Source organism: Pyricularia pennisetigena, chromosome 6 (genome assembly GCF_004337985.1).
Source record: "Pyricularia pennisetigena strain Br36 chromosome 6, whole genome shotgun sequence".
NCBI lineage: Eukaryota > Fungi > Ascomycota > Sordariomycetes > Magnaporthales > Pyriculariaceae > Pyricularia > Pyricularia pennisetigena.
The window spans coordinates 3,643,919-3,668,839 of NC_043744.1; the positions used below are offsets into that span (position 1 = coordinate 3,643,919).

A 24,921-nucleotide genomic window follows, 5' to 3' on the forward strand; every position below is an offset into this window, starting at 1 on the left:
AGACTAGCTAATCATCAGGTTGTGGTGGGGAAGGAATCCATGTACATATATTAGCCCCAGAAATATGGGGCAAGATAGATACCCAGAGATACCTCGGGATGGCACTTTGTTTGGGTGGTGGTTTTTTTTGAGCGATTGTTATTTTGTTTTACGCATTAGCGTGGTGCGACTGGAATTGACTGCACAATAAACATGTGAAGATTTCTGACCCTATGCATATTGTGAATAACTTTAGCCCAGGGCCCCGGCGACAAGCCTGTAGAAACTTGGGTGACAATGTTTGAAGACGGCGTGTAGATTTCCAGAACCAGGGTAGCTTCGAGCCTTCGACTATGGATCGCCAGTCCACCCAACTGATATGGTAAAATACTTGCCGCATATACGTCTCCTCGGTAGCGGTTACTTTGAACTGAAAAAAAGGTGCAAATATAAAAGCTCTGGGTAAATAGTTGATATTTGGGGTCTTTTGAACAAATCTTTCCTTAGTTCGTAGGCAATCATATGTGCCTCAAGTTGTGTATGGCAATCATCATAAGAGAGTATGCCTGACGATGATTAGGGGCAGAGGCTAGGGGCATCGACAATTTGTGATTTCATTAACAAATACTCAAGGGGCTCAGTCAAGTATGAGGGGCGAAAAACCACAGCATACTATAAGAAGAATTAAAAACCTCGCACTAGGACTCAGCATGCACGAGTACGGAGCCTACGAAAGCAAGCTCCCTGGTTCATGATTTATCACGGACTGAATAATTACCTTACAGAGGCGCACCTTTTCCATTTGAATTCACACTATCTCTTGTGCACCTGAACACTGAACATGAATTGGAATTAGAGAGCAAAATCACCGGCTCACTCTCCTGGCACTGTTTCATCTGCCGTGCCACCCTTTTGATTTCACTAGCCGTTTACTTTGAGCTATTTTTTGGCAAGTGGTGTCGTGAAACCTTTATCGATTTTTGATCACAAAGTGCACGACCAAGAATCGATTGCAGTCTAGCCTTCTCGCTTCAAATATTTGATGATCATGGACCAAAAAGCAAAAATCACATCCTTGCATCGGCTGCAGTATAGCTTAGCCTGTCGGAAGCTTGCGTTGGCAAATTATTCCGTATTAACCTATTACGATTGTACATCCCATATCCCTCTCCAGTCTTTTCTCTGTATCTTAGGTACGTCATGGAAAATTTGGAATTTTTAGGTTTTCAGTTCCTGACCAAAGTATACTCCCACTCCCACACCCTCTCCAGATTTGGTCTCGATAAACAAAACTTTGCTACGCGTGATTGGTAGTTAGCGTTCATGATTTAGTCGTGCTTAGAGATTCATTCGGCCGCACCGACTTACTAATCATCTCCATTGAGGATGTCTACAGTATTACCATTTTATCACTTGGCAGGACAAAATAGTCCCTGTTGATCGAGATAGGACCTCACTTATACTCAAGCACGGACTGAAAGAGCATCACCGTTTGCGGTTTTTTTTTCTCTTTCTTTCTTGGCAATTGGCCGTGCGTATAGTCGTGGTGGTCGGTCTGTGCTAAATATGCTACTATATGCATGTGATGGATACCTTTGGGACCTGACTTTGCTACCAATTTGGAGCTGGCGCATTTGTACCTCAAGAAATGAATACTATAAGGCTATCAGCTATGTCTATTGGATGATTCGTCGTGGTTTAATATATAATCAATATCTCTATTTATGCTTGACCTCCCAAGACCAGTCCAAGCAAATCACTCCTGTTTTTTCGCAATCCTAATTTTCAAAAATCCTGAATATACCATCTTGGCAAAATAGTTGATCGAGATCTTTTGGATATTGAGTCTTGCCCAGAGAAGCCGTCACAACTTGGACGAATAATATTCCAACAGCCCTACCTACCATGAATCATACCGAGATAGTCCTCGACGAATGGCGACATCTTGAGGCTGTCGTCGACGAGAAAAACAGAAACCATCCGATTGTGTTGACAGGCTGCAACTTGAGTGTTGCTGACATCTTGGCTGTGTCGAGGTTGGTTGATTTTTCACTCAGAGTCTGTGCCTGTTGATAGTAGCCGCTAACCTTGAAAACACCCCTGGTAAGATACAACTCTCCTGTGGAGCTCAATGCATCGGCGCCTGCGCTGATGAAGTACAGCCTGAATCTGCTAGAAGACAAGCTCAGAAGCGGGGAAATCATTTATGGTGAGCAAAGGTGGTTCGTGAGACGGTGAGTCAAGCTGATTATCGGTCTCCCTTGTCGGTTAACCTTTCTCTATCCCAGGTGTCAATACTGGCTTTGGAGGGTCGGCAGATGTGCGAACCCGCGAACTTGTCAAACTCCAGAGGGCCTTGATTAGGGAGTTTCATTACGGTGTGCTACCGCCAGGTGAACGAGACCATGAACCACCTCCGCTGGACGCATCTCTGGCAAGATACCAGTACAACGATGTCGGCAACGACTCTTTCCATCTGCCGTGGACCTGGACCCGCGCCGCCATTGTTATACGCATCAACTCTCTGATTTCCGGATGCTCGTCCGTCAGGCCCGTCATGGTGGAGCGGATGCGGGATTTGTTGACGTACGATATAATCCCCATGATCCCCATGCGTGGCAGCATCTCGGCCTCTGGTGATCTCAGCCCTCTCTCATACGTCTGCGGAGCCGTTCAGGGCAAGACGACCATACGCATCCGCTCCCGCGACGGGGCTTGTCGGTACGCCGACGAGGCCTTTGCCGAGTTCAACCTCGAGCCCATTTCCCTGCAAGCCAAGGAGGGCCTCGCCATGACAAACGGAACCGCCGTGTCAGCCGCCGTGGCTGCTCTGGCGGTTCACGACACTCATGTCATGGCCGTGGTGGCGCAGATACTCACTGCAATGACTGTTGAAGCCTTGAACGGGACAACGGAGAGCTTCCATCCTTTCTTTTCCGAGGTTCGACCGCATCCGGGTCAGGTAAGCCTAGACAAACTAGCCCAGCCCCAAATTGCTGTTGCCAAGTCTTGCTGTCATATATATATATATATATATATATATATATATATATATATATATATATACATATATACATATAGCTGACATGACATGGGCAAAATAGGTCGAGGCGGCAAGAAACATTCGGGGATTCCTGACAGGTTCTTCGCTCACCCAACTCAACAAGGGAGAGAATCACAACCTCCGTCAGGACAGATACTCGATCCGGACGGCACCGCAGTGGTTGGGTCCTATTCTCGAGGATCTGGTTCTGGCACATCAGCAAATCTCGATCGAATGCAACTCGGTGACCGACAACCCCCTGAGCACCGAAGGAGAGCTTATCCACGGAGGAAACTTCCAGGCCAAGGCCGTCACTTCGGCCATGGAGAAGGCGAGGCAGGGCGTCCAGGCGATCGGCCGCATGGCGTTTTCCCAGTGCACCGAGTTGATCAACCCAGCCACCAACCGAGGTCTGCCTCCGAACCTGGTCGCCGAGGATCCAAGCGTTTCTCTCATCTTCAAGGGCGCGGACCTGCACATTGCGTCGCTGGCTGCAGAACTCGGGTTCCTCGCGGCCCCTGTCAATCACGTCCAGACCGCCGAGATGGGCAACCAATCTCTCAACTCCCTGGCCCTCATATCTGCCCGCTACACTCACACCGCCAACGAGGTGCTTGCGCAGCTGCTAGCCGTGCACCTCGTCACCGTCTGCCAGGCGCTGGACCTCCGGGCTATGCACCACCAATTCATGGAGTACTTCCGGCACCCCTTCTACCGGCTCGTGGCCCAGCATTACCCGGCAGCAGTGCACCCCAAGGAGGCGCTGGCCTCCAACGGCACGTCAAAGACGGGGGGACTGGCCAGCCAGCTCTGGGCCCAACTGCAGGTAGCCTTCGACTCCACGACCGGCCTGGACGCCGAGGATCGCTTCGAAGCCATCGCCAAGCTGCTGCGGCCCGTCCTGCTGGACCACACCACCATCAGCAAGGACCCCAACTTCGTCGCCGTCCTCGAGGGCTTCAGCAAGACGCTCGCCCTCTCCCTGGACGAGACGTGGCGCGCGCACCGAGATGCGTATCTGTCCCACGGCAGCGCCGCCTCGCTCCTGGGCATGGCGAGCAGGAGGGTGTACGTGTTCCTGCGCAAGTCGCTTCGTGTGCCGCTGCTGGCGACGTGGAACCTCGCCACGCCCCGGACGGAGGAGATAGACACCGGCACGGGCGTGCACGGGAAACGGGCGCCGACGGTGGGGTCATATGTCGGCGTCGTCTACCGCTCCCTGAGGGATGGGACCTTTGCCAAGCTTGCTATGGATATCCTAGGAGATGTCTAGGATGGGTTGGCGATACGATCAGTGTACAGTATGTGTGTATGGATATGTTGAGTGTGATGTTTGATTTAGACTTGATACTTATTTTATCGTTCATTCACATGCGCGGTATTTGGACCTCGCCTACTGGATTGGTGGGCTATAAACATCCAGACGCACCGTTGACAGCGTGATCCGGGACAACTATAGCTAACGACAGTATATGAAATGAAAGTGTACCGCGGCTACAATTGCTTGAGGACTGAAATTTACCACAGCAATTCGTAGCGTTTTACTCTCTTTGGGAAATGACGATTATCTAATGAACAACGTTTCCATTACATTCCGATTCTGAAAAGACGCACCTCTCCCCTTTTATCGACACTACGAAGCTCCGGGACTTTGGGTTGAAAAGTCTGATTGGCCTGAAGGTTTTGTATCCAATATATACAAATGACAACAACCGACCTGTCCCCCGTATTGACTGAATGTTCATCTGTCAATATAAATGCCGTAGGAGAGAAGAGGCTCGAAATAAAAGGGGAGTCTTTTGGAAACGTGCGGGGTATGATCCCTATTTGTAGTTATGTCCAGAATTAATGAGACTACAGTAAAGCTAACCAATGAGTCTTTTAATTCTAATAATCCATGTAACGGAGCAGCAATCAACTGAAAGCTGACCAACCAGCACAGGTTTGACGGTTATGGTAGCACGGCGCTTCTACTTGACGGATATATAAACAGAAATCAAAATTTCAACAGCTCAAAAACAAAGGCAGGGTGGCATTGATTTTGGCAGAATTGATGATATAATTCTACGATTTGCTATCAGAGTAAATTGTTGGCAAAGAAAAGAAGGAAAATTGGGTGTAGCCCCTCAAAGGACCGCGGCCACAAGCAGAACATCCCAGAGTTACAAGCTGACCAGGTCTCGATTTTTTCAGGGTGTCATTTCCAAAACCTTGTCCTGTCTGCCCGTTTCTTTCCCATGCTGAGACACTGCCCTCGCCACTCTAAAGAGAGCGCTCAGGATTAGGGGCTTACAGCAACCTACACATCTGAGCTGCGCAGCGCCTGGAACTCAGCCGGCATGGCGTCGATCGCGGCACCAGAGACGGCGAGTTTCTCCTGAACGCCGGGGGTTGGCGGGCATGTTAGTCACAATTCCAATCCGGCAAAGGGGCCAAACTTTCAACCTACCAACTCCTCAACCTTTTCAACGTCCAGCCCGGTGATGTTGAACGTCGTCCCGTCCGCCAGCCCAAACACGTCAGGCATGACATACGTCGTGCACTCGCCTTCCTCGACATACTGCTCGGCCGGGCACGTCTTGTCCTCCTCGATGACGTTGGAACGGCGCCGTGTGGACGAGTTATACCAGCGTCCGCCGGTGCGTCGCCCGGGTCGGGCGTTTGTGTACGGGATGCAGATCCAGTTGGCGCCGCGGGACAGTTCCGACCCGGCAAAGGTGCTGCAGCCGTCATCGCGGTAGGCTTCGCCGCGGATGCGGGCCGTGTACGAGATCTAGATGTGTACGAGTGGGTTAAATGCTGTAAAAAGGCGGGGGAAAGGGGGAAGAAGAGGAGGAGCGGGGATACATGCCTCGGTGATGGAGATGCTGTTTTTACGCAGCGAGCTGCTGAAGCGGCAGCAGCGGCCCGCGGCGATGTTGTTGCACTGGCTCCATTCGCCGGAGCACGAGTTGCCCGTGTGCGAGCGGACGTTGATGGCCGAGGTGGTGGACACAGCAACCGCGAGGGTGGCGAGGATGGAAGGGAAATGCATGGTTGCGTGCGGTGGATTGGGAGTCTGGAAGCTGTGTGGCTTGGGAGAAGGGAGATGGAAAGAGCGAGGGTTGGAGGAGCTGGTCAGTTGGATCTTGTTGCCGATGCTGCTGCTGAGAAGACTTCTGAACACTTCCTGGGGGAGGATATGTGTCTCGCTTTATACTTTTTGGTTGTGGCGATGCTCGCTGGCTGCTCATCTCTAAGACTCTAACCATCGTGACTTTTCCCTTCATCTACTTGTTCTAGTCTTTCCGCACTTTCTGGGCAGTGAGACTTGTTCAATGTAAGCCTATCTCCCATTTTAGCCAACCATTGCCTCCTTGTCGTGTTTGCCTTGTCCAGACCCTCGCCCGTCTCGAAAACATTGAGGCCCCAAGAATGTCCATATGCGCCGCGGCGGCGCGGGGAGAAAGACGTTGTTCACTATTGAGCCGCAGCCTGCATTCCCTGCAATGACAATCGGGTCAGGTTAGACCGACGGGCATATTACTGTCTTTATCCTGACAAGCCAAGCTCTTGCAGGCCTTGGTATTGGCTACAGCGCATCGCCTTTCTTTAGCTTATAAGATCCCTCCCAGTGAGCTTATGTCAGATTAAAAGCACCACGTTCTTTCTTATAAGTGATCCACAAAAATAAAAACGCGATTGGCCACCCCTCCCTAGGCTAAAAGTATAGTAATAGTAGTAGTAGTCTATCAACGCCGGGCTACGCGGATGACGGGCCAGGCCGGTTTTCCGAGGATTCAGCCGCAGCGGGGCATCATGGCGCGTATAAGAGGTGCGCAAGATATCTTTAACTTATCTTGGACGAAAATTGAGGGCAAATAGCTAGCTGCGTTGCTATCTGGACACGCAAAACGGATTGTTTTTGTCCTGTCTAGTTACCAAAGACAAATTTTGCATTGCTACTATCTTTGGCTTAACTAAGAAAGGATAAATTCATTTACCAGGCCATCAGATTTTCTTACTATTGGTGTCACTCAATATATCGATTTTAATCGACTGATTGTTCTTGTAGCAATTCCGTTGATTTTATGGTTTTATGAGGGTCTTTTGTTCCAAACTGTAACAAGTATTTCGAGCCTGTGAATCCCCAAACCAACTATCAGAAGCAGCCGTATCCTCTAGGGCAATCTTGAAACCGCCAGCCAACGATCTAGAGTCCACAATAGTCACCTTGTGAGCCCTGTTTGATAAGCCCCCCAAGCCAGCTGCTAGCGGGGCTTGTCTTCCAAGATGATGCTGCTACAGGCGGCTTCTCTGCGGCCGTGATCTGGGTTGGGCAAATTGACGGTCACGGGACGGATGCCGTGTTGGTGCATACCAATGAGTGGGCCCTCGATATCATCCAAAGCAGGGTATATTTCGGGGTCTTGCCGTCATAACCGGGCTTACAGAGTTGCAAAGTATGGACCGCAAATCTTGTACATGAGGTCAATGAGATAGTCTGAGGAGTCGATATCAACAAATTAAGGGTTACTACCATGCCATGGCGTTAACTTCCGGACCGAATTACGGTGGGAAGCAGCATAGATTAAAAGTGCCCTTTATCCAGAAAATCGTCTGGCGGAGGCTGCATGTCTCCCAGAGTAAGATGCTCAGAGTCAGAGATGAGCAGCCAAGAAACAGTCATGGATCAATAACCTGCGATAAAGCTACTGGAATTTTATCAAGATATGGAAAATCAGGGATAAGAGAATGACGCCCCTCTACTTCATTTCGGGGTTCTGCAAAACCTCTGTAATTCAGCTTGACGCTTTTTGTGCGGCATCAAATGTTTTTTGCATGCCAAACAACTAATAGTATGGATTATCCTTTCTGTAAAATTGGGATCCTGCGTGAACGGTTTCCTGTAGTCTATTTGTATACGAACCAAGTATAGATCCAATGCCTTTACATCCCTGTGGCACGAGGGCAGGCGCAAAGTCTCAAGAGAGCTCGGCCGTAAAGCCTCCAAACGCGATGGGATATATCCATTAAAGGCTTTCTCGGAAATTTCGTTGAATTCAATATACTCGCTACGAGGTTTTGAACCCACGGATTTGATAAAATGAATGTGATTGTGTGGCGGACGCCAAAGAAGCTCCATGTGGCTGCATCGCTTAGGTGGATTCAAACCCCGCATTTGGGTCGAAGCTAATTCGCGCCGACACCGCTTGATTGAATTTGTTTACATGGGGCTCCCGTGCATTTTGCAACACCAAATTATGCCTGCGGCGTGCATGAACAATTACGAACCAAACCATGCCTCAATCTGCACAATGACTTTGACCGTCATGAGAAATCGAGACTGCTCAGGGCAACACCGTCCAACTACCACCTAACCATGCGAAAACCATGGCATCCAATCACTCACTATCCCTCCTTGCGCGCGCAAGGTCAGCCAGACTTGCACCCAGCACCAGTAACAACAAGCAGCCGCCAGTGAATCCGTCCACAGGCGCAGGTGCACATGTCCCCAGTCCCAGCAACACTTCATCCACCGTGTCCAACGTTTCGCTGTTCTTGACGAATCTGCGCCTTCTCGACCTTGATTCGCTGCCCGATTGGCCCGACATCAACCCGTTGACCTTTACCAACAAGGATCTTGCCCAGGGTCAAAAGAAGCGCATACAGTCGGTGGAATGGGCACTATACCAACTGTTTGATCTCTGGGACCCGGAGGAGACGCGTAATGTTGGTCAACCGCCATCCTGGTCGACAATTCGAACGCCACCAAAGATTCTAACAAGCATGCTAAAAAAACAGAAACTCAAACCATTCTTCCCCCCGCTCGATCAACTCCAATCAACCAACCTTCGTGCCGCTCTTCTACGATGCCTCGAACAGGCCAAGAAGAATGGTGTCCTTGGCCGCGATGCTGTGGTGCGGCGGACCATGCTGGATGAATGCAAGGGCGAACGACTCGAAGAGGTCCTGGCCACTTTTTCATCTGCCGTACTGAAGAAGATGGTTGCAGAGGCGAGCCTCAACGGCAAAGAGCACCTGACAATTGCCGAGACCCTCGCCCTGGAGAACCGCGGGTACTCTGGCGACACGGCACAGATCACGGCGCTGGTGCTGGCATATCGCGCGTCGCTGAGCAAGATGCTGCGAGAGAGGCAGGAGGCGCGGGCGCGGTACAACGACCTGGCGCAGCTGCTGGACCTGAAAGAGCGCGGGATCTCGAGGCGGAAGCTGCAGCTTGGGGACGCCAAGAACCCCGCCGCGGACGGCATGTCGGAGGACGAAAAGCTGGCGTTGTGGCGGGCGGTACGGAACAACTGGGCCGGCAACGAGCGCTGGATGGAGGCGCTGCTCTACGGCGACGCCCCGCGCGACGACCTGCTCACCGCACCTTTTGACCGCGTCTGGAGGCGGGTGCAGTCTGGGCGCCTCGCCGAACTGGAGGAGCATCGCGAGCCTGGTTTGATCGAACAACTGGACGGGCGAGTCAAGATGCAGAAGGAGAGGTTGCAGAAGTGGCAGACGTTCCGGCGGGACATGTTCGGTACGGACTCGATCAAAGACGACAGGGCGCAGAAGAGAAAGTCGCTTACGCTTGATCATGTTGCCAAGCCCAGGGGTATTGATCTTGGTTTTGGGGCACATGAAAACATACGATATGGCACCGCAAGTCCCATGAAGCTTGCAGCTAAACCACAGCCCCTCAAACCGGAGTATGAAGTCTTGGTCAACGAGTTGCAAGAGGAATTGGATGCTATCAACAAAGGGCGGCCAAACCCATTCGCTGGTGGGCTACAATCTGTGCAGCGCAGTGACATGCGCGAGGCTGTAGCTCTGGAAGCAACAGGTATTCCGGCAGAGTCGACATCAGGACATGTAGACTTTGAGGAAGACGCTACCGAAGCCTGGCCAAGATCCAACTTGGCCAGACCTCAAGAACCATACATGGAGCCTATTCACAAACCGCCGACTATGGCTTTACAAGAAAAGGAAAAACACAAGAGGGCTATATCCTACAGCCAACCTCTGGAGCAGAAAAGCATTGGATCCAAGCCCGAAGCCAAACGTACAGCCAGTGCACGGCCAAAATCACTTGTTCTCGACCACAACACACGCCTACCCTCAACTGCGGGGAGTAGAGTGAGCAAACCACCCCTGAGTGCGCCCAACGCCTACCCCTCTGGACCTGCAGACGCCCCAGAAAACTCGTTCTCAAATCGTCCGGCAGCCTGCCCTCGCACGCCTTCCCCACCTCCAGCTCCGAGATACATCCCAGAGGAGCGGCCGGTCGAACCATCGCAGCCGGTCATATCCCAGACGCAGCGAGAAGCGGACGCCATACTTGCATCCATATCAGCCGCGTCCCCCTCGCCCGAGAAGAAACCGCGCCACACCCTCTCGCTGGCCGAACGCACGCGCCTGTCCATGTTACGCGACGTCAACGAGGGCGAGGACGACGAGCTGGATCGCTTCTCCCTGGTGCGGCGTGGCTCCACGAGCGGCAAGAACAAAAGATCGGCAGCCGAGGGGACCGTGGACGGTAACGCCGCGATCCCGGAGGAGAACGAGGCCGAAGATGACCTCGTCGCGCGCACCCGACGCAGCATGGCCAACTTCGAAGCCAGTCGCCAAAAGGCCCAGCTGGAGCGGCGGCGGTCGCAGCGCAAGGCGGCCAGGGAATCCAACGTCCACCAGCAGCACAGGAGGAACGGCGGCGGCAGCGTTTCTGCCATGCCCTCGACGTTGGAGGAGAGGGCGGCCGAAGGGGACAGCGTGCTGGTGGATCAGATGTTAGAGCAGGGCGTTGACGATTACGAAGCCGTTTTCAAGAGCCGGCCCAGAATCCAAACGAGCCCACGGCTAACGGCACAGTGATACCGACATGGAATGGGACTGATGATTATGGTAGCGAATATAGACTTTTTTTACTGATGCAATAAATCGTCCCGGGCGACCTGAGTTTGGGGCCAAGGCGCGCTGCACATGCGCGTGTCGTGAGGCTAATTTGCAAGCATCCCATCACAATCGAGCTGGGTGTGAACTGCCATCGGCAACGAGTATATGATGACGGGTAGACCATTGGTTGACACTGTGACACTCACTTGCTTGAAGAGAGTGCGGTTATGATGTACTTTTGATGTTTAAAACATGGTAAATGTTACATGGCCAGCCTTCTATCGAGTAGGCGGCACCGGAAAATCTAATGTCTAGCAGCCGCCAGGTGCTGCCAAGCCCACACAGTCAGGTTGCTGGTAGCACAAGACCTTCTACCAACCCTGCTTGACCAATTGCTGAACCCGCTTAACAGTAGCGACAAAGCTCGTCTTGAACCTGGCCCTCCACCGCTGGCTCTTGAGTCTCTTCCTCTTCAGACCACCTCTCTCGTGGAAACGCTGGCGATGGAAATCGCCGGCAACGTTGTTCCTCCTCACCAGAAGCTGCAGCAGCTGGAACGCCTTGGCGGCGTCGACGTTGTTGGTGGTGGGAACCGTCCTGCCCAGGACGGGTCGGAGGCGCTTGTTCCATTCCCGTGCCGCGGCACGCATGCGATGATGCTTTAGGAAGCTGTTCAAGTCGAAGTTCTGGGGCGCTGGGAGGTTGGCCATGGCGCTTTTGGCCTCGTTCGCAAAGGCGTCTCCGACGGGGGACGAGCGAGAGGTGGCATGCTTGAAATTTTGGAAGCCGAGCCGGTTCAGTGTAGATTTGGTGTCGGAATTGGCGTTGCCGCTGCGGCCGCCGATGGAGGATCCCGGCCGGATCCAGTTCATCGGGCTGCGGGCATCGAAGCGGGTAGACGACTTTTCAGGACCGGGGACGGGCCACGTCTGGGATGCCGCCCGCGCCGTCGTTTGCGAGGTGGATTTGTTGGTGGGTGCTGCCGAGTTGGACGTTGCGGCGGTAGAGGATTGCTGGCGAACGATTGACGATGCCGCCGGCGTGGTCCTCCTCATGGCGAGGAGAGCCGCTGTCACTCGCGTCGAGGACGTCGCTGTGCGCAGGGCGCTTTGGACGGCGTGTCGTGCCTCCATTTTCTGCTTTGGATTGCAAGATCAGAACTGAGTGTCAGGGAAAAAAAAAAACGAATTGCTCGTGTATAAACAATAGCAAGCTTTGCACTAACAGGGGGTGATTGTGGACTTTCTCCAAGCTAATTGGAGTGGAGGTCCTCGTCCTCGCAGAGTTTGGAGTTGCTCTGTTTTCGTACGTATCTAACTCCTGTCGATACCTTAGCTATCAGCGCCAGTAGGATTTTTCGAGTTGCGACGAACAATCGGAACCGGCCGGCACCCTGACTTCGGGCTTTGGCGGATGCAATAATCCGAGTTTCGAAGCGACAATTGATTTGTGATTGGCCGGTCAAGCTAGTGGGGTTTCCTAGCGTCGCCCCACCGCAATGATCAGCGCAGCGCGTCTGGATTTTGGCGGCACAATGGGAGCAGGACCTGGTCGTGAATTTTCATAGCCATCGAATCAGTCTTTGAATGCGAGCTACGACAAGCTGCGGCAACTCGAGACTCAACAACATCATCGCCGAACACACGAAGACAGCTCTGCCACGACGCCAATACCGACACCGCTCACTGCAGGGTGGTACAAATGAAGTTTCAACTTTGTTAGATTGAAAACACCAGCAGAGTTTGCCAGTATGGCGTATAATCCTTACGGCAGTACGATCACACACCCTCGCGCCAACCCATTATTGCGCGCATCCCTCCTTGGCTGCGTTTTCTGTGAGCTTACAATCGGACTGACAAAATTCCAGGGCCACAATATGGCGCGCCGCCCAACTATCCACCTTTTCCGGGCGCCGGTGCAGGCCCACCTGGGATGGCCCCTCCTCCAGGTCTAGGTAAGGACGCTCTCACCCCAATGCACGTTCCGCGACTGCGATAACCCATCGACCAACTGACACCAATATCCAGGCCCGCCACCAGGCATGTCCTCCGCCCCTGGCATGGCGCCCCCTCCGGGTGTCCAACAGCTCCATCCAAGTAATCCCATCCAGGCTAATCGACCAGCCGGTGTTCCTCCTTCCTTCCAGCCACCCGCGAACCTTCCGAATATCAACTTCAACGCTCCCGTTATCCGCCTCGGCTCTACGACGTCCTCACTACCGAACAAGCCAGGTAGCGGTCCACCCACCGGTCCGGCCGGACCACCAGGCAGCCACCACCGACGGGGTGAACCAGAGGCGCCGGTCTCTGAGCGTGCGGAACGCGATGGGGATAGGGACCGTATACGCGGCGGCGGTGGCAGGCAAGGGTTTGGTCACGATCGCGGTCTCGAGCAGGCGAGGCAGAATCTGCGGGAGAGCATACACAACCTGATGCAGCCGACGCCAGAAGAAAAGCTTAGGACTTTTTTTGTGCACAAGATACCTGCCGGAGTCGGCGGCGAGGCGGGTGTCCAGAGAATTCTCAATGCCGCCGGGAAGCTGCGGCGGTGGGACTCGGCCAAATCTCAATTGTCAGAGAACAAGGACCAGGTCTTTGGATTCGCCCAGTACGAGGACGCCGATTCGGTCATGACTGCCGTCGCGCTGTTGAAGGATCTCTACGTTCCCAAAGAGAAGCAGGAACCTGGCGGGACGAAGGAGGACGGTGAGAAAAAGACAGAATCCGAGCCAGCCAAGTCAGAAACAGAACCTTCTGAGGAGAATGGTGAGAAGAAGGAGGAGGATGTCGATGATGGCCCCTATAAAGGTATTGAAAAGGTGAAGCTTGCTGTGGTCGTCGACGAAGCTACTATCAAGTATATCGAGCACTACAAGGAAGAGAGGGGGGATGACTTCGAGGCCGATGCGAAGAACAGACTTGCAGCTGCCGAAGTGAAGCTCAAGGAGGTCTTGGACGACATGTTCTTCCCCAAGCAAAAGAACACAAAAGACGGGGACGGCGACGTAACAATGGGCGAGGCGGCGCAGGGAGACGTCGAGGTCATCAACATACCTCTGGCTCAGGAAGACGAGCTGGCAGAAATTCCGGCCGAGATGAGGGAAATTGTGGCGGCCGAGATCGCCGCATTCCGAGAACGAAGTAACCAACGAGACCAGGAGCGACTGCGGAAAGAGGAGGAGATGGAGGAGGCAGAGCGCATACGTAGCGGCAGAGCTCTGCGGGCACAACGTGGTATCGAGTCGCCACCGCCAGATTCACGCGTCCCCAATGCACCCTCAGGGCCTAGGGGACAGAATGGTACGACGAGGGGCGGTGGCTCCAATTCTGTAAACTTTGTCAACGGCGGCGCCATCAACGGAGACGGTCAATACTGGCGGGACGACGACACTGATGCTTCAGACGAGGAGCTCCACCGGCGGGAAGTCTCGAAACAGAAAGCAGAAGACGACAAACTGTATCTGGAGGCGGAGCGTAAGTGGGCGAACCGTGAGAGGGCACGACAGGCAGCGTTGGACCGAGAGCAAGAACGCGACCGCGCGGATGTGGAGAACGCGGCGCGGCGCAAGGCTGACCAACTCGAACGGGACCGGTCGCTCGCCGAGGATGAGGCTAGTGGCAAACACAAGAGCAGTCACCTCTACTACCGCGACAGGGGTGCTTGGGCGAGGCGCCGGGCGCACGAGCTGGCCGAGGAGAGGGCACGCGACGATGCGGATCGGCGGGCCGAGGCGGACGAAAAGCGACGTGAGGAGGCCCAAATGGAGCGTGCGCGGGGTATGGCCGATTCTTTCCTGGAGCAGCAGGAGCGTGAGATGGATGTGCGGCAACCGGAGGAGGCGGCACCAGCGGCAGCGCCCCAACGTTTCACCATCTCGCTCGGTGCAGCCGCACAAAAGGCTCAGACAACGCGGGCTCCGGCGACGCGGCGGACGTTTGCAGACGTCGAGGGCCTGCTGGACGACGAGGAGCAGGAGGGCAAGACGCGCAAGCTGGTGCCGATCAAGTTCGAGCCGCTGTCGGCTGGGCAGACGATGACGGAGGAAGAGGTGCAGAAGGCGGTGCGGGCCTTGGCACAGGAGATTCCAACGGAGAAGGAGGGCCTTTGGGCGTGGGATGTGAAGTGGGACTACATGGAGGAGTCGATCATCCAGGAGAAACTGCGGCCGTTTGTGGAGAAGAAGGTGGTCGAGTACCTGGGCGTACAAGAGGAGATCCTGGTCAACGTGGTGGTGGACCACCTGCGCAAGCACAGCAAGCCGCAGGAGCTCGTCGAGGAACTCGAGGGTCCACTGGACGAGGACGGAGAGGACCTGATCAAGAAGCTCTGGCGCATGGTCATTTTCTTCACAGAAAGCGAGAAGCGCGGATTACCGGCTTAGGGGTTCGGGGACGCGTGACAGCTATTGTCGGTTTTATATTTGGGCACACATGGCAGACTAATACCACTGAAGCAACGGTGCTTGATCAATAATCATCTTGCTGAGCAGGCCTGATTTTTGGGGTTCAGATTAACGGGCAATCATGTATGTGTATACTACTACCTTTAGTTTAAACGCTTCATAACTGCTGTTCATCTGACACCACATGCCAGCCTGGACAGCCTCAAACTAGATTGATACCAACATGACTATGGACCAGAACCATGATGTCGTCAAGGGGAAGTTCTAGAGGACCCGGTTCAGTGGCACGGTCGCGGTAAGATGAGCTGCGGGGATGCAACCTCGACTGCCGAGGCAATCCGGCCCAAAAGAATCTGGGGTGTAGGGCTCACGTGATGTGGCGATTGAATGAACCGGTCAATATGACATGAACAAGATGAAATCAGTTGTGTCTCGTCCGCCCCGTGCATTATATTTCAAATAATATTATCTTACAACAATTTTGGAGCTCAAACATCGCCAGCACCTGTTTTGATCAATTGGCACAATGTCGGCTCCTAATTTCACCTCACCACCACCAAAGGTTGCGAACACTCTCGTAACCTTCCCATCGCCACACGTCCTCCTCGCCACTCTTAACAGGCCAAAACAGCTCAATGCCATTCCCACTGTAAGTCTTTTATTTCGACACAAGTCTTTTACCGGCGCAGCCCAATAATGTGCTAGCTTTGTGTTTCACTTAATTTACAGCACGACATCCAAGTCATCTTCTACTTGGTACTTGGAAACTTGGCCGAGACCTTTCCCGCGCCTGAATACCCTGCCTGCCTGGCCTCAGTTTCGATAATCCACATGGGGCCCGCTGACAACCCGATCCCCCATCACAGTCTCAACATAGGGAGATGGAGCTGCTCTGGCAGTGGTACGACAGCGAGCCGACGCTCCGGTGCGCCATACTGACGGGGACCGGACGGGCGTTTTGCGCGGGCGCGGACCTGCGCCAGTGGAACGAGACGCACTCGGCGGCAAAGGACGGCGAGGAGCCGCGGCGGCGCGCCCTCATCACCGGGTCCGGGTTCGGCGGCATGGGCAACCGGGTGGGCAAGAAGCCCATCGTGATTGCGTGCAACGGCCTCGCCTTTGGCGGCGGCATGGAGATGGTCATCAACGCCGACCTGGTGGTCGCTGCCACGTCGGCCAGGTTCGGCCTGCCCGAGGCCGGCAAGGGCGTCGTGGTCCTCGGCGGCGCCCTGCCCCGGCTCATCAGGACCGTGGGCAAGCAGCGCGCGAGCGAGCTGACGCTCCTCGGCAGGACCGGCTACACGGCCGAGCAGATGCGGGACTGGGGTATTGTGAACTTCGTGGTCGAGGATGCCAAGGTCCTCGAGGAGGCGCTGAGGGTCGCCGACGAGATCGCGGCCAACTCGCCCGACGCCGTCATTGTCAACCGCGAGGGGCTGAGGCTGGGCTGGGAGGGCATCGGGCCGGAGCTTGGCACGGCGATGCTGGCGCAGGGCATGTTTGGGCGCATCGACGGCGGGGAGAACATGCAGGAGGGGGTCAGGAGCTTCGTGGAGAGGAGAAAGCCAAACTGGGTAGACAGCAAGTTGTAAGTATCAAGTGTTAATCGTGGGATATTTCAGTCCGGTCAGAGGTTATGACCGCCTCGGCCGGTTGTTTGTTCCAATCATCTGTCTACTTGATCAACTCACCCTCAACCATTCCTACCTGTGCCGTTTTCTTCTCCAGGTAACGCTGGATTCTTCGATGGCGAAATGGTCCAGCGCCCATTATTCGCCACAGGGCTCTAACAACCCGCGACCTGCCCGTCCAATATGAACACGGGAACCAAACAGCCGCCAAGCGTCCAGGTAGATCAAAATTGCTTTTCCTGCAGCGTTCAACATATTGTTTGGCGGGTTGATGTCGTTATGAGCGAGCCCCGTCGAGTGCAACTGGCGCCAATCGCGATGGAGAGAGGTTGTACCCCTAGCGCGGGAAGACCAGGCGCACGATCCCGACCGCCGTCGGCGATGAAACCCTGGTGGTGGTCCAGAGCGGGCTGCGACTGCGAACTGTGCAACATGCCCGCGTAAGTTCTGACCTCGGTGAGGACGCTGGGCCGAGGGGTCGCGGCTGTCATGGCTTGGAAAGCGGCAGGAACTTTTGCCTGAGGAAGCTGTTGGCGGCGGTAGTTATGGATGCGGGATCAATCACAGTCAGCTCCCTTCGTCAGGGAATACCGAGTACATGTTCTCTATGGGAATAAGGTTGAAGTGCGTTGGCGAGGTCGCCGAGCCCGAACACGTCGGCCTGCTCGCCGACTTTGGGCCATGCACCAGCGGCGGGTGAGCAACAATTTCACGAATCGATCAACAGTGCTTAGATGGCCACAGTGCTGGCAATATCCTATACGCTCACTCAGGGGGGGTTTGTTAGTCGAGTCATCAATATTAATATACGTTGATAATGAGTTGCGGAGGATATGTTGCATACCAAGGTAAGAGAATTCAGTTGGAAGAAACTCTATAACTCAAATTCCAATATTCTTCAACGTGGGAGCTTACCTATTTTCATACAATCTTCGGAGCATCTGTTTCCTACCTAGCAAATGGACCAGACTCCAGAGGCAGTTTCGGCTGATAGTGCGAGGAATGAACGGCAAAAAAAAAAAGCCTTTTACAGTTAAGACAGCGAATACCGCAAATCTTAGCTAAACTTGGCCTGCCTGCTTCTGGAGTCGCAGAATCTCAGTGTCAATCTGCTCATTGAGCAGGTAGAATCCCCGGCAGAGATCTTCGTCCCACTGGCCATACAACCTCACCAGGATGAACTCGGCGGCATAGTACAAGTCATGCAGCCTCTCGCTGCAGAAGCCAAGCTTGAGCAGATGGGCGCGCTCGCGAGCGAGCACAGTCCGCATGTGGAGCAGGTCGTCATCGCCGGACTCGTCGTGATCAAACCCGTCAGAAACGTACTCTGAAGGAGCCGTCACGAAGGACGACATCTCCATGTTATCATCGTCAAAGCTACTGTCAGGCCACGTCGACAAGGACGAGTCGTCACTGGTGACATCCTCCCCGTCTTCGTCGCCCTCGCTGACAAAGTACGTTTTGCTGGCGCTCTGGTAGATGCGGCCTCCCGGGCACTTCTCAACCGTGAGGACAACGGCAGGGTCCAGGACGGCAAGCGGGGGCGTGGGTGGCGCGCGCATGGTGGTGGCGACGCCGTCACGCAGCCATGAGGGGACGATGCCGACAATTCTGTCCGGTGAGGTCTGCGACTGCGAGGCTTCATCAAGATCATCGAGACGGAACGACTTCACCGGCGTTGGCGCGGCGGGAGAGAGCGGTGCAGGTTCGTTCTCGTGATAGACGCAGAACAAACATGTCTTGAGGTTCTTGGGGCAGGTCTGGCTCCAGTGGTAGGGGCACAGGAAAAGGACGCGGTCTGCGGGGTGGCAGCCTCTGAAGCAAAAATATTTTGGCAGTGGCTCCGTAGGGACGGAATCAGATGCCATGGTAAAGCTGTAATGCATAGCTGACTTTTGTAGGTATTTGTGTGAAGGTGGTTTCCAAGCTGCTTCCTTTTTGGGGCTTGCGAGTAGATTCTGGTGTGTTCGGGAGGGTGTTGGGAACAGCCCGGCTAATCCCAATGCTGATTGGCAAGTGAGTACGAGTTCAAAAAGCAGTTCATGTTGGCCGAGCAGAAGAATTGTGTTCCTTTTTGTAGAACTTCAAGATGCATCAATGTTAGCAAAGAAAGGCTCGCTTCTTTGTGGCGACAATGGCAGGAATTGCACAAGTCATTGTAGCCTGATGTGGGCATCAATGATGGGTTTGAGGAGTTGATGAAAGGCAACTGAGGTATGTGACAAAGAAAAGCAAGACAATAAGGATCAGATCTTGACAAAATTCCAATTCCGGTTAGTCATGGATGTCATAGGTTATTTGCTGGAGCAGAAAGCAATAACAGCCATGGCTGATATATCCAGTGACACGCTAACACAACAATGTCTGCATCAGTAGGCTCTATGGGGACTTTTATGTTCTTTGGACGACACCGAACACATTAATCACGGAATACATGCTCATATACTAAGAAAAGTCAAACCAGCAACTACGGCTGTGACTTCTTGCCAACGCCGTTCTCAACGTGGCGTGTCGATTCGGAATCCTGATCGGTGGCCTTCTCTCTCATCGCAGCGCCTGCATCGCCCTTGGAGTTCTCCAGGGCGGTAAGCTGGCCCATTTTGCTGGTGGACACCCACTCTGCAGCGATAAAAAATGAAACGGTTAGTACAAATGACAATGACTTCTGAAAGGAAAAAAAATAAAGGACAAACAACTTACTGGCTGATCTCCAGGCCGGAACACCCTCTGCAAACAACTCATCAACCTCCTCAAGCGAGCGGCCGGTGAGCTCATGATAGCAAAAGTATGCCCAGACCAGGAAGCAGACGCTGGTGGCGGCGTAGATGAAGGCGACCTTGGCGCCCAAGGCGGCATAAGGCTCCGAGAGCAGATAAGGGAGCGAGAATGTGGCGGCGAAATTGGCAACGTCGGACACGATCCAGTAGACCATGGACGTCTTGTCGCGCAGGCTGATGTGCGAGATCTCCGAGGGCACAATCTGCATGATGGACCCGAACGAGGCAATGTAGGCGTACGGGAACAGGACGGACAGCGCGACGATGCCCCTCTTGAGCCCGTCGGTCGCCGGCTGGATGGCGCCCAGCACGCCCATCATGAGCAGCGACGTGGCGGACAGGGTGCCCATGGACAGGAACGTCTTGCGTCGTCCGAGGCGCTCGATGCAGGTCATGACGGTGATGGGGCCCAGGAGCAGGACGGCCCGCTTGATCATGGTGGCTGTGAAGGGGTCCATCTGTTTGGGGTTTGGGTCAGCCACGTAGAACGAGATAGTAGGAACAAATGGGCGGGTGTGAGAGAGAAAGAGAGGGATATGAAAGACGTACGATGTTGACCTGCGCCAAAAACACGGTGCCGTAGCTAATATTTCAAGCGGTGTCAGCTAATCAACTATTCTCGTGACATGTCTCAGTATCTTTGACGACTTACTTGGAAGCAAAGGACATGCCCGTCAACATGCTAGAGCACGCGGCTACGATGGCTGTAATTGTTCGCTTCTTGTTGGTACCCTTCAACAGGTCGCTCCACTTGCCCTTCTCAACCGAGTCTTCGAGAGCCTGGCGCTGCAGCTTGATATGCTCATCGGCGTCGAACTCCTTTTGAGCGCTGTTGAGATACCACAGCGCTGCCCTGGCCTCCTCCGGCTTGCCCTTCCTCAGCAGCCAGCGAGGGGACTCGGGAAGGAAGATGGAAAGCAGCAGGGCCAGTGCCGGGAAGGTGAAAATGATGCCGAAGGGGATCCTCCAAGAACTGTGGTCCGGGTACTTGCTGGTAAAATTGGTGATGATGGACGAGATGAAGTTTGCACAGATGTCTGCATTTTGAGGTTTGAGGTGCTTAGTACGTCTGCTATTTGGCGGGTGTATTTGAAGTTTTGAGTCAGATATAATACAAAATACTCACGCGAAAAGGTATATGAGGCAACCATCCTTCCTCGAATAGCACTGGGGACGATCTCGGCCATGTACATGGGAACCAGGGCGGCCTGAATGATGATGGTTAGTCAACATAGCTAGTTCCGTTGCTTGACTCGCCGACGAATAAACAAACACACTCCAACCAACATACCTCCATTCCGATGTGGGTCTGCAGAATCATGCGCCCTGCGAGAATCTGGCCGTACGACGTGGACGTGTAGGAAATTGCAACGCCGGATATGCAAATCGAGTTCATCAGGAAGAAGACCATCTTACGTCCAAAGCGCTCGCTGAGCTGCGAGGCGACGACCACACCGACGGCATAAGTGACAAGTGGTATGGAGTTGAGGTAGGCCAGCTGACTGGGAGTGAGAACTGATTTCCCTGTCGCTGGGTTACGCTCTCCAAACATCTCGATGAACTCTGAACAAAAAAAAAAGGGGGGGGCGCAAACAGCTTTTGTTAGTAGAGATACTTGCGACGGTCATCAAGACGAGCAACAACAAAAACAACAACATCTTACTCGGCATGGCCTGAGTGGTGTTGACGACACCACCCTCGAATCCATAGGCAAACACGCTGATGCCCAGGGCCAACGCCGCAAGGAGCATGTTGGAGCTGAGATGGCTCGTGAGCATCACATTGCGATCCGTCATGAATTGAAACATTTTGGCAGTGTTTCCAAGAGGGCAACCGGCCTAAGAGCCTGTTGGGATATCGACGATTGACGTACTAGTCGCCTCCCTCTCGAGACGGTTGTGGCAACGCACCTGAGAAGAAGGGTGCCGGTGGTAATTTAAAGAGAGAAAAAAAAAAATACGAACAAAGTTGCGGAGCATTGTCAATACAATGTATGAATGCCCCTTGAATGCCCTGTATCTCCAAGGAAAGCCCCCGTTTGCGGGGCCCCAGAATAGTTGCATTGGCGAGGTTACAATTCTCCGCTCCACAAGGTGAGCTTCGGGGAATGCATCCGAACGTTGGTCGTTGCCAACACTGCCAGCACACAAAGCAAAAAAGAGAAGAGCATCTTATGACTCGCTTGGGCTGAACAATGCCAAGTGGGAAGTGGATACCTACCGCTGGAAAAGGAGCGCTGCTTGCCGTGATATGTCGCTATGTCGCGTAGTAGGCACGTCGAAACTACATACATGTCATTGGTCGGGAGCTTGAGATATCTGTGATTATGGTAGGCTAGACTAATTGACAAAAAGCAAATCAGCTCGAGCAGGTAGCTTGGAATAACTCCTGTTCGAGATATATAAAGGATACGACCATAAAGAGTTTTCTCGTGCGTTGCCAGATTACTCTCCGACTTGTGCCGACGACACACAGGGGTTAGTTAGCTTCGTCTGTGGAGCTTTACTCTACCCAATGGTCTAGGGCAACACCGAACAAAACTGGCTCACGAAAAGCATATCAAATTCTTACCAATGACAACAATCGTCCAGTCAACACCAATGTAAATTGCCTTCACATCCTTTCTTTTTCCAAATGGAACCAATCCTGCACCGGCCATTGCCATTGGAGTGGAGGTTTAGGCTCGAGGACCTACTGCAGGTATCGAATCAGTAAGCCAAGCAGGCGTAAATCCTCCACCGACAATGAATCGTATTGTCGGATTGAAGGTTAAGGTTTGAATACTTCCGGTGCAGATATAAATGGAGCTTCTCGGGACCTGGAGAGGGCGCGGCACGGGATTGTGGTTTGCTAATAGTCTACTGTAGAATAGAATCAGTTCTCAATCGATCGCTGACAGGGCCCTTTGGCAGGCAGCATCGCACTGTCCAGCGGCTCGTTTCGGGATGTCATCCCATAGGCCTTGCCAACAGCACTAAGCAACCATAAGCGCTCCACTTTCCTGAAATTCACCAGGAAGCTTACTACTGAGGCGAGCCATGTAATAGGCAGCCCTTTTTGATGCAAATATAAGCCAAGAGACTGATGGCTGATTTTGTACGGATAGCAGATGGATTCAATTATTTTGCAGCTTTTTTTCCGTTAGGACGAAAGGGAATATGGTGAGCGACTAGTCATATTTACACAATAATCTAGGGGGGTTATCGAGCATTTATACCCAGCCGAAACTGAAAAAGAAGAAAAAAAATGCTACTCTCCAGCTATCTGAACCTGGGGATTCTTTTCCTCGCGACTGCCAATGCCCTCGTCATCTCTGATCCACATGCTACCGAAGCGAGTTGCCGGCACCAACAACAACAAATTTCGACGCCTGCTCTTCAAAAGAGAAGTATTGGCATACTGCCCTGGAAGAGGCAGGCTCCCGCGACAGAACCGGAAGAAGGATCCGAAGATTTAACGGCAGATGGAGATGGGTCTATACCTCAAGGGAAGAGCAACAGCTGGTTGGGCGACTGGTGGGATAACTTGAAGCTAAATCCGTTCGCAAAGGATGGGACAGAAGAAGAGCCCGAAGAGGGTGGCGGATTTTTCGCTGGCTTATTTGGAAGCAACGGAAAGGAAGAAAAGCCACCCAAGGAAAAAGAACAGAAACAACCCAGCAAGGGCATCTTCGGCGGTCTTTTTGGCGGCGCTGACAAGTCCGAGCAGGAGCCGAAGTCGTCCAGCGGAAGTTGGTTCAAGAACCCTTTTGGTGGTGGAAGCAACCCGGACCCAGAACCAGAATCGTCCAGCGGAAGCTGGTTCAAAAACCCTTTTGGTGGTGGAAGCAACAACAATGGGGCATCAGGTGAAGGTAAGAGACTTCACGATACCTCGCAGTGGCTGCGAGCTCTTTCTCAGAGAGAACGTGATTTTGCTCCAAGAGCACTAACATTTACACATAGACAACTCTCGGTCTACAGCAGTAGACCCCGATCAGGGTCCCAGCCGCGGTTTTGACGAAAGTGTCGGCATGAACACTCAATTAAATCGGCCACCAATGAGCTCTTCTTTGCAACCTACAAGCTCAGGTACAGACTCAGCTTTAATGCAACTAAACAGGGCAAGCAGGAGACGTCTCAAAAAGTACGACACGAAAGAACAGCAGCGGATAGACACCCTGAGGCTGAACAGACAGCCCATACCGACAGATGATCCATCGTTGCTAGTTATAGCAAATCCGGTGGAGCGTCTGAAAGCATACGACGCAAGAAGAGACAGGCAGCGGCAAGACAAAATGCGCAGCGACCAAGCGATAAAAAATCAAAAGGGATCACTTTCGCAAGATGAACAACGTCTCCTCAATAACTACGACCAACTCGAGACAGCACAAAACCCAAACTCGCGGATTCTAGCAATTAAAGATTCAAGAGAACGACTAACAAAATACAAACTAAGAGACAAGAACAAAAAACCGCTAACGTCGCAAGAACAGCAGCGACTAGATAGGTTTGACGCAATCGAGAAGCAAAACCCGAGCTCGCGGATACTGAAGACGGCGGACCCAAGGAATCGACTACAGAGATATGAACAAAGAGAGGCTCAAAGGCAAAAGAATGCTGCAGCTAAGAACAAAGGCCAGCCTGCGAGCGGGCAGCGTAATAAGGCGGCTGCTAACTTGCCCTCGGAGCAGCAACAATCTACAGCTAATCAGAAATCCAAGAACCAGCCAGTCGCGGGCCAAACACAGGCAACTAAACAGGTTGCAAACTCAGCTGACCAGACAACCAAGAACCAGCCAGTCGCGGGCCAAACACAGACAAGCAAACAGACTGCAAACTCGGCTAACCAAACACCTAACAAGCAGCCAGTCGCGGGTCCAACACAGGCAACCAAACAGGTTGCAAACTCAGCTGAACAGACACCCAAAAACCAGCCAGTCGCGGGCCAAACACAGGCAACTAAACAGGTTACAAACTCAGCTGACCAGGCACCCAAAAACCAGCCAGTTGCGAGCCAAACTGCAAACTCAGTTCCTCCCAAGCCACCATCAAATAAGGAGAGAAAAGCGGAAGCAGCGGCAAATAAAGCTGCGTTGGCAAACTTGCCCTTTGGGCGGCAACAATCCACAGCTGACCAAAAACCCAAAAAGCAGCCAGCTGCGAGCCAAAAACAGCCAACCAAACAGACTGCAAACTCAGCTCCCAAGCTACCATCAAAAAAGCAGAGAAA

The 24,921-nt window shown here is 53.2% G+C and overlaps 9 protein-coding genes across 9 annotated transcripts; 5 read left to right on the forward strand and 4 right to left on the reverse strand.

Moving 5' to 3' along the window:
* Window positions 1–1,884: 1,884 nt before the first annotated feature.
* Window positions 1,885–4,295, forward strand: PpBr36_04848 (uncharacterized protein; the record flags this gene model as incomplete). Its single annotated transcript, XM_029892007.1, has 4 exons — window positions 1,885–2,015; window positions 2,088–2,188; window positions 2,268–2,941; window positions 3,084–4,295. 4 exons carry the CDS (start codon window positions 1,885–1,887, stop codon window positions 4,293–4,295), a joined length of 2,118 nt encoding a protein of 705 aa, XP_029749782.1.
* A 1,026-nt stretch (window positions 4,296–5,321) lies between these two features.
* Window positions 5,322–6,056, reverse strand: PpBr36_04849 (uncharacterized protein; the record flags this gene model as incomplete). The annotated part of the gene is given in 3 exon segments (XM_029892008.1): window positions 5,322–5,399; window positions 5,472–5,795; window positions 5,808–6,056. 3 exon segments carry the CDS (start codon window positions 6,054–6,056, stop codon window positions 5,322–5,324), a joined length of 651 nt encoding a protein of 216 aa, XP_029749783.1.
* A 2,339-nt stretch (window positions 6,057–8,395) lies between these two features.
* Window positions 8,396–10,879, forward strand: PpBr36_04850 (uncharacterized protein; the record flags this gene model as incomplete). The annotated part of the gene is made up of 2 exons (XM_029892009.1): window positions 8,396–8,734; window positions 8,807–10,879. The coding sequence occupies 2 exons, from the start codon at window positions 8,396–8,398 to the stop codon at window positions 10,877–10,879; spliced, it is 2,412 nt and encodes an 803-aa protein (XP_029749434.1).
* Window positions 10,880–11,271: 392 nt separating this feature from the next.
* Window positions 11,272–12,033, reverse strand: PpBr36_04851 (uncharacterized protein; the record flags this gene model as incomplete). The annotated part of the gene is made up of 1 exon (XM_029892010.1): window positions 11,272–12,033. One exon carries the CDS (start codon window positions 12,031–12,033, stop codon window positions 11,272–11,274), a length of 762 nt encoding a protein of 253 aa, XP_029749433.1.
* Window positions 11,404–12,064, forward strand: PpBr36_04852 (uncharacterized protein; the record flags this gene model as incomplete). Its single annotated transcript, XM_029892011.1, has 2 exons — window positions 11,404–11,510; window positions 11,566–12,064. The coding sequence occupies 2 exons, from the start codon at window positions 11,404–11,406 to the stop codon at window positions 12,062–12,064; spliced, it is 606 nt and encodes a 201-aa protein (XP_029749438.1).
* Window positions 12,065–12,650: 586 nt separating this feature from the next.
* PpBr36_04853 (uncharacterized protein) lies at window positions 12,651–15,281 on the forward strand (the record flags this gene model as incomplete). The annotated part of the gene is made up of 3 exons (XM_029892012.1): window positions 12,651–12,672; window positions 12,768–12,854; window positions 12,928–15,281. The coding sequence occupies 3 exons, from the start codon at window positions 12,651–12,653 to the stop codon at window positions 15,279–15,281; spliced, it is 2,463 nt and encodes an 820-aa protein (XP_029749436.1).
* Window positions 15,282–17,994: 2,713 nt separating this feature from the next.
* PpBr36_04855 (uncharacterized protein) lies at window positions 17,995–18,801 on the reverse strand (the record flags this gene model as incomplete). The annotated part of the gene is made up of 1 exon (XM_029892013.1): window positions 17,995–18,801. One exon carries the CDS (start codon window positions 18,799–18,801, stop codon window positions 17,995–17,997), a length of 807 nt encoding a protein of 268 aa, XP_029749439.1.
* A 599-nt stretch (window positions 18,802–19,400) lies between these two features.
* PpBr36_04856 (uncharacterized protein) lies at window positions 19,401–21,518 on the reverse strand (the record flags this gene model as incomplete). The annotated part of the gene is made up of 7 exons (XM_029892014.1): window positions 19,401–19,552; window positions 19,634–20,168; window positions 20,260–20,293; window positions 20,363–20,747; window positions 20,837–20,918; window positions 21,002–21,273; window positions 21,374–21,518. 7 exons carry the CDS (start codon window positions 21,516–21,518, stop codon window positions 19,401–19,403), a joined length of 1,605 nt encoding a protein of 534 aa, XP_029750318.1.
* A 1,438-nt stretch (window positions 21,519–22,956) lies between these two features.
* PpBr36_04857 (uncharacterized protein) lies at window positions 22,957–24,675 on the forward strand (the record flags this gene model as incomplete). Its single annotated transcript, XM_029892015.1, has 3 exons — window positions 22,957–23,563; window positions 23,655–24,347; window positions 24,659–24,675. The coding sequence occupies 3 exons, from the start codon at window positions 22,957–22,959 to the stop codon at window positions 24,673–24,675; spliced, it is 1,317 nt and encodes a 438-aa protein (XP_029749547.1).
* Between the last annotated feature and the right edge of the window lie 246 nt (window positions 24,676–24,921).